Source organism: Genypterus blacodes, unplaced genomic scaffold (genome assembly GCF_046128005.1).
Source record: "Genypterus blacodes isolate CSIRO-AG114 ecotype Tasmania unplaced genomic scaffold, CSIRO-AGI_Gbla_v1 ptg000055l_1, whole genome shotgun sequence".
Lineage (NCBI taxonomy): Eukaryota > Metazoa > Chordata > Actinopteri > Ophidiiformes > Ophidiidae > Genypterus > Genypterus blacodes.
In genome coordinates, this window is record NW_027466867.1 from 4331501 (window position 1) to 4343710 (window position 12210).

The 12210-nt window shown below is 49.1% G+C and overlaps 2 protein-coding genes across 3 annotated transcripts in view; both read right to left on the reverse strand.

Annotated features, from left to right (window-relative positions):
* Positions 1–113: 113 nt before the first annotated feature.
* LOC143001987 (factor VII-activating protease-like) lies at positions 114–3604 on the reverse strand. The gene is made up of 13 exons (XM_076151890.1): positions 3483–3604; positions 3220–3244; positions 3033–3125; positions 2803–2913; positions 2574–2690; positions 2367–2483; positions 2100–2271; positions 1924–2015; positions 1594–1834; positions 1365–1507; positions 1121–1258; positions 559–704; positions 114–364 (listed from the first exon to the last, which is right to left on the reverse strand). Exons 1-13 carry the CDS (start codon positions 3543–3545, stop codon positions 206–208), a joined length of 1617 nt encoding a protein of 538 aa, XP_076008005.1. The 5' UTR covers positions 3546–3604; the 3' UTR covers positions 114–205.
* A 367-nt stretch (positions 3605–3971) lies between these two features.
* Positions 3972–12210, reverse strand: part of dnmbp (dynamin binding protein) — a 29581-nt gene continuing 21342 nt past the window's right edge. For both annotated transcript variants that reach the window (XM_076151873.1, XM_076151874.1), the window contains 13 exons: positions 10024–10241; positions 9839–9938; positions 9452–9599; positions 8377–8394; positions 7472–7671; positions 7252–7382; positions 7053–7157; positions 6763–6912; positions 6313–6648; positions 6022–6207; positions 5733–5931; positions 4979–5646; positions 3972–4887 (listed from right to left, as the gene is read on the reverse strand). In XM_076151873.1, coding sequence (XP_076007988.1) covers positions 4702–4887; positions 4979–5646; positions 5733–5931; positions 6022–6207; positions 6313–6648; positions 6763–6912; positions 7053–7157; positions 7252–7382; positions 7472–7671; positions 8377–8394; positions 9452–9599; positions 9839–9938; positions 10024–10241 — 2645 coding nt within the window. In that variant the 3' untranslated portion in view covers positions 3972–4701. The remainder of the gene's footprint in view (positions 4888–4978; positions 5647–5732; positions 5932–6021; positions 6208–6312; positions 6649–6762; positions 6913–7052; positions 7158–7251; positions 7383–7471; positions 7672–8376; positions 8395–9451; positions 9600–9838; positions 9939–10023; positions 10242–12210) is intronic.

Sequence of the window (12210 nt, forward strand, 5' to 3'; positions counted from 1 at the left end):
GGAACCTGATCCCAATCCCAACGTGTGTAATAGCGTCAAGTAAGTAAAATAACACTAGCTAATATAAATGTGTCGCTGCCAAGGGAGCACTCAAACATCCAGGGTATCATTCTTTTATCTTTATTTACAATTGTTGCAAGCAAAGAGAAGTGAGAAGAAATGACAAAAGATGTGAGGTAACATTTTGTTCAGACCAAACGCATCCTTATGAGATTAAGTGACGGGCGATCCAGTCGGTGAACCCGTTGACGTTGGCGTAGACTCCGGGTTTGTTCTTCTTGCCACAGCCTGCGCCCCAGCTCACCACACCCACCACATAGTGGGTTCCATCACGCTCGCACACCAGAGGGCCCCCGGAGTCACCCTGCAGAGAGAGAGAGAGAGAGAGAGAGAGAGAGAGAGAGAGAGAGAGAGAGAGAGAGAGAGAGAGAGAGAGAGAGAGAGAGAGAGAGAGAGAATTAATATCCCACTATTATCCTTTACTCTCTATGTAAGGATGATTGCAGCAATAATGCGCCCCCCCCTTCCCTTCCACACACACACACACGCACAACACACCTGGCACGCGTCCACGCCTCCTTTCATGTTGCCTGCACAGAACATGCTGTCGTCCAGTGAGGTTCCGTACACCTGAGGAGCTTTGCATCGCTCCTGAGAGATCAGGAGGACGCGGGTGTCCAACAGCTGGTTGGTGCCATATTTGTCTGCGAGGAGGGAGGGAGAGAGAGAGAGAGAGGGAGAGAGAGAGAGAGAGAGAGAGAGAGACAGACAGACAGAGAGAGAGAGAGAGAGAGGGAGAGATTCTAATGTACTGTGTGATGTCATCATTTTGCAGTGAAGTAAGCAGAGATTACATTACCCTCCTGTTTTCCGATGTAAATGCGTGCTATAGGTCTAGGTGAGGAGGATGAATGTCCATGAGCTGCCAAAGTTTAAAACAGTCACCACTTCATTGGTTTCATCCTTTGATTTCTCCCCACATGCTTTGATATTTGTTCTCAAAAACAAATTATTCTGCACAATCTTCTTGTGATTGTTGAGGTTAGAATGAAGCTCAAACAGCTTTTTCCTCTATCTATCTATCTATATTCTTCAGTGTAGATATCAAAATATACTTTACGTGTTTCAGTGACACCCCAGCCTGAGATCACACACTCTGTCCCGGGGCTGAACGGCTGGTTTGGCAGGCAGGCCGTCTTGACGAATCGTGTCTCTTTGGCACAGTACGGACCGTCCGTCACTTTGAGCTTCAGCATGGCTACAGGAGAGAAAACACAGAAATGGGACAGAAACAATCACACTGGATGCAAACGTATTGAATCCTCAGTATCTTATGTATATTCATGCTTATTCTTGCGCCTTACCAACATCATTATACAGAGCGAAGGAAGTCTCCCTGTAAGCCTCATGGACGACGGCTCTCTCCACAGGAATCGCCTGATCGAAGGCCTCAGTCTTCTCTAGGTCCACTCCTCCCAGCACCACCTGCATGTCCGCCCCATTTGAACTGGGCAATAAAAAAAAGAGACACCAGTTGATGCCAGTGTACAGCAGAATACGGAGGGATGATGAGTAAATACCTATGGAGCTTACATGCAGTGTGCAGCGGTCAGCACCCAGCAGGACGACACGAGGATTCCTCCACAGATGTGAGAGTAGGACCCGGAGCCTCTGTCTTTGATCTGCAGGGACACCTGCCACGGGTGAGCGCCAGGGAGAGACTTCTTGCCTCCGAAGATCCTGGCAGAGCGTCCGGGCTGAGGCTTGCCGCACTGAGAGAACTGAGAGGCGGGGACGTCCGGCTTAGGTGGGACGGGTGGCGGGGGGGCCGGAGCTGGAAGAGACTGAGCATGTGAGAGCTGAGGGAAGGTGTGTGTGTGTGTGTGTGTGTGTGTGTGTGTGTGTGTGTGTGTGCGTGTGTACCTCCAGAGCATTTTCTGACATTACAGTATTCCCACTTCAGTTTCCCGTCTTTGTTAACAAAACACCAGGGCTGATCGTCTCCATCAGGGTTCCTTAAATACAGAAAATTAAAAGCATATTCAATCTATTCTGTCTAAATGTGTTCATCACTCCCTATCATCCCCCCCCCGCCCCACCTGCAGTAACTGTGTGGTCCGATGCCGTCGAAGCCTGGGTAGTCTTTGAAAGGATCTCCACCTTTCTGCCGGACGAAATTGGAATTCCAGTCCAGACACTCTGCACCGTCCGCAGTGATGCTCACCGTGCCGCGGTAAGACTCTCCGTTGTCCCTGTAACAGTCGTTTGGGGCTGGAAACACACACAACAACAACCACATGTCATCTCTACACTTTTACATTTATGCTTATGCCTGCTGGGAATTACGAGAGGAATCATATACTTACCAATCTCACAGAACGTTCCAGTATATCCAGCAGGGCAGGAACACTGGAAGGAGGAGAGTTTGGGGCCCTTGATGCAGGAGCCTCCATTCAGACAGGGGCTGGGCTTACAGGGAGAAGCTTCAAACACACACACAACAGCAACGATTAATAGTAAACACAGGTTCAGTATAGATCAGTAACTTCACAACAATCACAAATACAACAGACCTTTCCTGCAGCTGGGTGGTTTGAACGGAGCTTTGCACTTGCACTCGTAGAAAGGTGCGGTTTGTGTGACGACGCAGCTTCCATGGCCGCATTTGGCATTCTTACAAACGTCTTTGGCTGATAGAGAAATGGTTAGGTTAGGTTCATTAGCAGAGACTGAAGTTTACAGCCACAATGCAGTACCGGCGGAACCCCCTAGGGTTCCCTAGAGCCCCTTTTTTGATCGTACCTGTCTGACACTTCTTTCCAGTGTAAGGCTCAGGACACACACACGTGAAGCCTCCGTCAGAAGTCGTGTCACATCTGCCTTCGTTTAAACACGGGTTTGGATCGCACTGACCTACATGAAGACACAATTACACCATCCAACCAAAGCAAAGGGGTTAAAGGTCAAGACGGGCAGAATGCAGCTGAATCGATGGATTCCTCAGTCGGCTTTGGAGGTCAGGGGTCATTTACCTGCGACATCAACGAGCTCATACACCCAATCATCCTGTGTGTAATCTGTGTCCTCTCCCGGGGGATCGGTGACGTAATCATAATAAACGTAATCTGAGAGAGGAGAGAGACATGCAGGGACGTGTTCTAATGTGGAAGTGACACAATGAACGTCAAGTGAGACAAAGTCAAATCTGAAGGACTTTACCGGTATAGTCGGTTTCTGTAATGACCTGCAACAAAAACGGAAAAATACATGAAAGGATGTTAGAGAGGGAAACAGACAGACGCCATGATGCAGTTTAGGGGTTAAATGGCACAAAATTGGAATTATAGAAGTTTTTAACAAAGTGACTTGCAAAGCTTAATGTAGAAGAACTACTTGTCATTTGCGATGTTTAAACGTGCAGATTCCTTGTAACTTTGTTGCTATGGGAGATCACAGATTGTATTTTTTTCATCCATACTTACAAGAACCTCCTGTCCGAACGCACAGAGGTGCAGCAGTAAAGCTGTGACGAGGAAGAGGAGCATGGTGATGATGGGACCAGCCGACGTGAAGCTCCTTCTTCTGCACCGTGGTTCCTATATAATACCCCCCCCCACAAAAAAAACACACCACCCACCTGTCAATCATTAGCACCCTGCATCGACCACAGAGGCCTCAGATGTGATTAAATTCTTTTGTTTTGCCCTTTGACCTTCGTTTTTGACGTGGTCGTCATAATAAATAACTTCAACCTAAATCCTCCTCGATACACAGATGGGCTTCAGACCAATGAGCAATCAAATGTTCATCACGCGTTTGAATATTACGCAATTCCTGTAGTAAAATGTTGAAATCATTGATCGGTGATTGGACATCGGCTTAAATGTGTCGATATGGATCATGTAACAGAGACAAATAAAGATGATTCAGTCATTTTCAAACACACACACACACAGTTGTGATTTGTCAGCTGAGCTTTTCTTTTTTATTCAAACAGTGATCATGTTACACTGGGTGCAATAAAACATCCTCAATATACAGAATTATATAAAATGTACACGGGGAGTTTGTAGACAAAGAGGTCCCATCTGTCCACTATCTCGCTCTCTCTCTCCCTATTGGTTGACCTCATTTTGAAAAGGTCATCAACCTGTTTACACAACCCAGTTAAGAGAAAGACAAAACGTTCACGGGGAGTGTGTGTGTGTGCGTGTGTGTGTGCGTGTGTGTGTAAACCAACTTTAAGTATCATCATCATGTGCCGTTTAAACCGAGCTGTTCGTTTTGTATCACACTCCAAAAACTCCGGAACCTTCCCCTGGCTGCGGACGCGTCAAAACCCTAAAAGTGCTTTCGTTGCCGCGGTTACGCTTTGTGACAAAAAGAAAAATCTGATTTGGCAAGTCGCAGGCAGGTCGGGTTTCCAGAAAATAAAAAAAATGATAGAAAAAGGCTTATAAATAAAAAAAGAAGGCATAAAACTTCCAGAATCAAGAGTTGGCGGCGGTGGCGGCGGCACAGATCCCTCAAAAGGAAGTCACTCTCATCATCAAACCCCGTGACGACAGATCAAAACTGCGTGGGCGTGCGTCCCTTTCGTGTCCTCAGCTCCGCCCCGTCTGCGCAGGCCCCTCCCCCCGCGGCGGGAAAGTCCTCAGGATGGAGAGTCAGGCGTCGTCCTCCCCAGCCGGAAAAACCTCTTCATGTGTATTCCGACTTGCGGATGTAGTTGGAAGGCACGTAGCCTTTCCGCCCGCCCGCCTCGCCCAGCCACCACTCGCTGTTCCCGTTGAGGTCCTGGAACTCCAGTATGCGGAGGCGCTGATTGGCTGAGATGGTCAGTTCGTTGTCACAGCGGGCGCTGAAAGAGTAGATGGCGTAGTATATCTGGAAAAGAACGGGATTGATGAGTGGATTGTTGTGTTTGGGAGGCATTTTTCCTGAACCTTTTGCTCTGGGACTCAAATAGAAATCTCACCTGATGGCCGTCAAGCTCCGCCTCGCATTCCGGTTCCGGTTCCGGTTCAGGCTCGATGTATTCATCTCGGTACTGAGGAGACTTCTTATGGTCGCCGTCTCCGTTTCGCCGCTGGTGCGAGCTGTAAGCTTTGTCTGCGTGTCCGTACCGCTGTGAGCCGCTGTTCCTCTGCGCCGAAGAAGACTCCGGCTCCGAGTGGTACGACGTCTCTCTGTAGCCGCTCGGATTCCCGTGACCGCCATCGTACGAGTCTCTGTGACTGCTGGAATTCCTCGAGGAAGAGTCCGTGTCTCTGTGACTCTGGGAATTGCGGTAAGTCTGGTCCGATACTTCCCTTCGACTCGAGGGGTTTCGGTTGGACGAGCCCACCGCGTTGCCCTGAGTCGTGGAGTTCGTTTTCGCCGTCTCTCTGTGATTCCTGCGAGACAAGGACAAGTCCAGGGACGGGTGCGGCGACGGCTGGCTCTGGGGCTGCGCCGCAGTGAAGCCCACGGTGGCGGTTTCCTGGTTGAACGTCAACGTGCTGTTGCTGTTCTGGCGGGAGAACACCGGGGAGGAGCCGCCGTAGCCCGACTCGTTGGACGACTGGCTCTCGATGGAGACGTCCGACTGGCTCCTGCGTGGGTTGTAGGGCTTGAGGAAGGAGCTGTACACAAAGCCTCTGGTGACTGCAGGAGAAGAAAGGGAAAGAACCATGACATCGCTGCGTGGATTTTTGGGATCTATCGGCGCTCGGAGCGTCCAGATGACTCACCTCCGTTATCGATCAGCCAGCGGTTGTTGCTCCCCATGGGGTCCTGCTGCTTGATGACGGCAATCAGGTCTCCCTCTTGTACGCACACGTCCAGATCCTGGGCCGCGTTGAAGTTCCTTTCGGCCTGGAAGAGCTTCTCAGGGCCGTATCGTGCCAGGAGCGACGCGCGGTGCTCGTCTGTCTGCGAGATCAAGTTGGGCTGAAAGACACCAGACAACCATCATCATCATCATCGTCGTCGTTCCTCAAAGACAGCAGGGCGGTGATGTAAGGAGTTAGTTTGACTCACAGGTACTTGGAGTTGCTTTTTAGACGTTTGCTTCTCCAGCGTTTTCTTCTCGGGTTTCCGTGGGGCGGTGGCGGGAGGAAGGTTCTCGGGGCAGAAGCTGAAGCGCTGCAGGAGCTTAAGCACTTGACCGTGCTCATCCTGGAACTTTGACACCAGGTTCCCCTCCGTGCCACTGCTACCGGAGAACTAGAGAGAGAGACAGAGACAGAGAGAGGTGAAGATAACAGTCTGCGTCAGTAATGTGTCAGATTCCCTCCCGCCCCTGCAGAGTTCAACCCCCGTCCCACTCACGGCCTGTAGGAGGGGCTCCAGCTCGCCCATCGTCATCTTCATGAAGTCTTTCTGGGCTTGAGCGAACGCCCGCACGCAGCCGGTGAACAGCTCCTCCGCCGCGCCGTAGAACTTGGGCAGCTCGTCCAGGAGCTGGGCGTTGAGCGCCTCGTAGGTGTTGCGCGTCACCTGCAGCTCATCTTGGATGCGTCGGTCCTTCAGACGCTCGGCGCGTTCCTTGCAGTTGTCGTAGTCCAGCAGCTTGTCGAAGCGCTTCTGGATGAGCTTGTGGGGGCCGGCGAACATGAGGAGAAGCTGGGTGAGCGGGTTGATGACCAAGGCCTCTGTGCGCTCCTTCTGCTCAGGGAGAGAAGGGAAGAGGAGTCAGCGTTTATTGCCTAAAAGCCACACGTCAGCAGTCAGGACATCCGTGTTTCCTGACTGAAGCTACGCAGAGCAAGAAAGACTTACAAAGTGGGTGAACTGCTTGTCACTGATGCAGCGGTGAGCCCTTTGGAAGCGATCAGGGTCCAGGATGCTGCGATCAGGGTCCAGGATGCTGCGCTCGGTGTAGATGTCACAGAAACTGATGGCCGCCAAAACCTTCACAGAGGCCGATTCCTGTACAGACCACGTTCAATATTATGATGGATCCAGGGAGATCATTACTTATAACAACTCATAAGAAAGGACCGACTGTTTCGGACTGACTATTTAAGCAGTTAGACAGTTCTGTAGTCAAGTTCTCCTCTTCTTCATACCCGTATGTGTTGCAGGTACAATGAAATGTCCCTGATGAAGGACTTGATGAGTCTCTCTTGCATCCTGAACTTCTTCTCAGCATCATCGAACGCCTCATCTTTGATCTGGGGGAGGAAGAGACACACGACATCAGAACACGCCGCACGTTTTGGTTTCATCCCCCGTCGCTTCCGCCTCCGTATGAAACATGTCGGTTACCTGGGGTGAAATTCCCGTGAGGTGCTTGAGGTGGCTGCTGACGCGGTTCGACTTCTTGATGATGGAGTGCATGCTCAACTTGGAGATCTTATCGATGAACGTGTCCTCGTCTCCTTTCCTGTACTTCACCACTGTGGGCAGCAGAGGGCAGGCATGAGCAACCGGACTTTAAATTAACCCTGACAGCATTCATAACAAACTTTTAAGGGATTTTTTTTACCTAGATCCTTCCGCCGCTTGAACTCGTTGATGTTGACGTTGATCTCCTTGACGGCCTGCAGGGCCTTGGTCAGCTGGAGGCGGTCGTGGTGGCTCTCGGGCGTGGCACCCAGCAGTTCCATCAGCAGCAGCGGGTAGCGCATCACCCGCTGCACCGGCTTGATCAGGAAAGAGCCCAGGTTGATGTAATTCGTTTTGCCCCTGAAATTGAATTGGAGATGATTGGTTGGCTGAGGGTATGAAGAGTGTGTGTGAGAGGAAAAAAGGGTAAGAGTCCCTCAAACCACAGCTACCATCTGATTTTGGAAGGAAATGTTTACACACACACACACACACACACACACACACACACACACACACACACACACACACACACACACACACTTTGCAGGAGCATGTGCAGATTTGCTTAATTATAATGCCATCTAGAGCACAAAACAGCTTCAACATGGAAGCCAATGACTAAGGGGATATTTAAGGGGAAACCTGAATCCAGCAGAAATGCGTGAATGCAGGTTTACACACTTATCCTGGGGTTGGAAGTAGATTAGAGGGTTTTCAGTTACATTTTCTCATGATCTGAAGTTTCACGTTATTCTAAAGATGCAGTTGCTGTTTTGCTCCACTAGATGGCATCACAGGGTTTCCCAGGATGAATTAGGAAGCTGTCAGCTTCTCCGCAGATGAGGCCGGTCCCTGATAGAGTGCTGAGCATTAAACAGTGTTAGTTTGCATTCTGCAGCAATAACACGCACGTACGTTATGCACATGCACAGGCAAACACCACAACATACAATAAGAGACACACACCAACACACGCGTCATTGTGGTTAGTGAGCCGTAAGCATGCGGTCAAGACGCTCCTCATGCTGGAGATCATGGACACACTCTTTTATGGAGACTTACCACTCTCGGTACATGGCCCTGTTGTTGAGGATGGATGAGAAGAGACGACAAAGAAGAAGAGGATTTATAAGCCTGTGACCCTGACACAACTTTGCTTCATGGTATTTGCCTGCCTAAAGGGAGTGTTTGCGTGTGTGCGAAGCAAATCCAAAGAATGTGACTGAAACCCTGCAGAGGTCAGAGCCCAGTGGAGCCCAGAGCAGTCACTGCTGAAATGTACTGTTTTTATTCTCACGCGGGAAAAAAACAAAGTCTAACTCTGCCTTGCTCAGCTCCTAAAGCGAGTGTGTGTGTGTGTATGTTGTTACACTTTTAGAACGGACTGTTAATGTCTAAATCAACTGTCCAGTGAGCAAATACGCGATTGGAGAAACAGGAATATAAAAGGACTAAAGAGACGTTCAATGTCAACATAGGGTCTGTGATGTGAACAGTGACATTTCATTTTGTTGATGCCGATTTGTTCCAGGAACCAAACCTTTTCAGGTAAAACAAAAGTGTGTAAGGTCTATAAACACACACACACACACACACACTGTCAGAACAGCTGTGACGACTGAAGTGCCTGAGTCACCTGCCGCAGATGGTGAAACTGGACAGGTGAAACCAGGTTGGGCACATTCTTTGACTGCTCCACATTACTGAGAGGGCCTGATGCCGCTGCCGCCGCCGCCACCGCCGCTACACGGGTGCAGCTGGAAACGCGTCTCGTAACACGGTGGATATAAAAGCCGACTTTCAGACCGATCGTGTTGTTCCCTTGTAAAAACATGATATGACTCATTTCCGCTAGCAATGAATTCCAAAGTCTACAGTCGTAAAAATGGATCAGGTCAACCATCAGAACCACGTCTGAATGCTTCTGTAAGCTCGTTCTGCCTTGGTGGAGGTATGCCACATAAATGGTCAACAGCCTTTGACGGATTTATCTAAGCTATACTATTTGTTTTAGAGGACACTCGCTTCCTTTCCATGCTATTCCACACGCAATCATGCACATGTCTGATCACTCCCATGCAGACGGGTGAGTTCACGTGTTGTGTTCAAGGTCACGTGTCGCACGTTGCGCCCTCACCTCAGCCTCTCCAGACACTCCAGCACGTGGGACTGGATGCTCTCGTCCTTCTCGTAGGTCTCCAGCAGGGAGATGGCGTCGTCGTGGTTCTGGCAGTAGATCTTGTAAACGTCCTCCAGTTCCACTTTGAAGTCCAGGAATACCTCTCCTGAAGAAGACCAAGCAAAGCAAGGAAGTTATTGAAAATGTAGGATAAAGGGCTATCAACGCACCATTCAAGGGCAGCTGTTGTCATTTATGTCATTGAATATCATATCCATCTACTTCCACTCTTCCCCGGCTGCAGCACTGCTCTGCACTGTGAGTGAAAACAGTCCCTCCCTGCTCCATTTTGTTTGGCCAGCAGGATTATGACTACATCACGTGTTATTTTGTCCGTCTCCTTACCGATAGAGTCCATGTCCTGCAGCGTCTGAAACAGGCGCTGAGACAGATCGATCACAGAGCTGATGTTGCCAAAGAGTCCTTCGAAGTCCACGTTCTGAACCTGTGAGATAAAGCGTTAAAAATGATAATAAATATACTTAAATATACATATAAACACACATAAATCCTTAATTAATTCCATTTACCCGTTTGCGCTGCAGAGGCTGGATGATCTCCTTGACGCACATCTGCAGGTCTTTGATGTAGTCCTTCTCCGTCTGCAGCAGCTCTTCGATGACCTTCGACCTCTTCTCCATCATCCTCAGCTCGGGGTCCTCCGTGCCGGCGCCGGCGGCTAGGGTGGCGTCCGAGTCTGGGACGGCGGGCTCCAGGGGTTTGGGCTGGGACGACAGGAGTGTCATCTCTGGAGAGACGGGAGAGGGACAGAGAGAGAGATGGTAAGACCTTAGTTTGGGATCATTCTAACACGTGAGAGTGATGTTACAGCAAGGACCTGACTAACAATGAGGGGGATTGTGAAAAGGGACAGAAAGGAAAGAGACACTCGGTCCAGCATGCCATCCATCCCACACTGTCCCGCCCCATTTCTCCTCATCTTGTCCGACTGGCTTGTGATCAATGTCTCTGCTATCACTCGGGGTAGGAGGGAGAGCCCGGTTCACGCATGGCTTGTTTTTATGAATGGGCCTAAATCTGGAGTGGACTCGGGCTCTTTGTCTCCGGCACAATGGCCTGTGACAGCAACTGCAGACATACAGGCTCGAAGGGAAGGCGCAAAGGAGACAGTTAGAGCGGGACAGAGGGACGAGAGTGGACTGGAAAGGGATGATAAAGAAATAGGATGTATGTGTGTGTGTGTGTAAACCAAAAACACCACTGTGCACCTGCTGAAACACTTCTAGATGGGTAGACTGTAGGTTAAGGGTTGATTGATAAATTCTGAGCTGAACCACAATTATCTACTAGATTGACAAGCATTGCTGGTGGGGTCAGAACTTTTCAATCAACCTCTACGTATTCCATGACTGCGCTACTCTGGAGATGACACAATGAGCACCGCGTTGTGTTTGATCATGACATCACCCATGAACAGACAACATCAGAGGCTAATCAATTTAATGCCGCTTACCCTCAGGCCACACACACACACACACACACACACACACACACACACACACACACACACACACACACACACACACACACACACACACACACACACACACACACACACACACACACACACACACACGAGAAATAACCCGAAGCAACTGCCCCACTCTTTTGAAATGAAGTTACTAGATCAGACATTCAAGCTCATAAAATATCAATACTAACTTCCAAGTGACATTTATTTTGAAATCTGCTGATGAGGGTTGGTCTGATCCCCCAGCCACCTGCCTTTCCCCCCCACCCTTACCTCATTCATCCTTCCTCTTCCTCTTCACGTGACATGGCTAAGACTTAGAGGAGCTTTTCCCATCTCTAACACCACACTGACACACACACACACACACACACACGTATATCCCATCACTTTTGCTCTGCAGCACCGAAACGTTTCCCCACTGATGGGAAAGTAACTTCACTAATGGGTTTGTAAAGTCAAACATCTCCACATTGCAGAGATAGAACACAAAAGAAAGCCAGTTTAATTGGCATCAAAAGGTTCATTCCCACGTTTGATCCTCTGCGCACACACACACACACAAACACACGCACACACACACTCACAAGCGCATTATGTGCTCCACTTCACATGTTTCAGTATGCGGCCCTCTCCAACATAACAAACCTGCGAAACTGCATAAGCAGAGTTTGACCCACTTTTTACGGAATACAACTTTGCTTTGTTCTTTGCGGGATAACAAACAGGCTTCATCAATACAGATTTAGACAGACCACAGCTTGGGTTTATGCAGATTTTAGGAAGAAAATAAATACAGTGTGTGTGTGTGTAGCCCTGTAACTAGGTGGCGTAGGAGCTGCCTGGACCGCTCAGTTGGCAATCAGACAACGGGAAACACCTGAGCAACAATCACACTCCTCGGCTGAATCAAATCACTGCACCTGCTTCACACACTCATTATGAAGAGCCTTAATCTCTAGGGTGTGTGTGGTAATGTTAGATTTTAAGAAATTTTACTAGTAAATATAATAAAACTAACAAATACATATTATTCAGGTGATGTTGTGTAATTTACTGCATTTTAGTCTCTAGTTTGACAGACTTCCTACACACAACACACACAGAAACAACTTCCTCTGCAATGACTAAAGCCTCATATGAAAACAAATGCAAAGATTGTGCGTCGTAGCATTAAGTCACTGTTTGCAATGCACAGACGACAACAACAACAACAACCATTTGA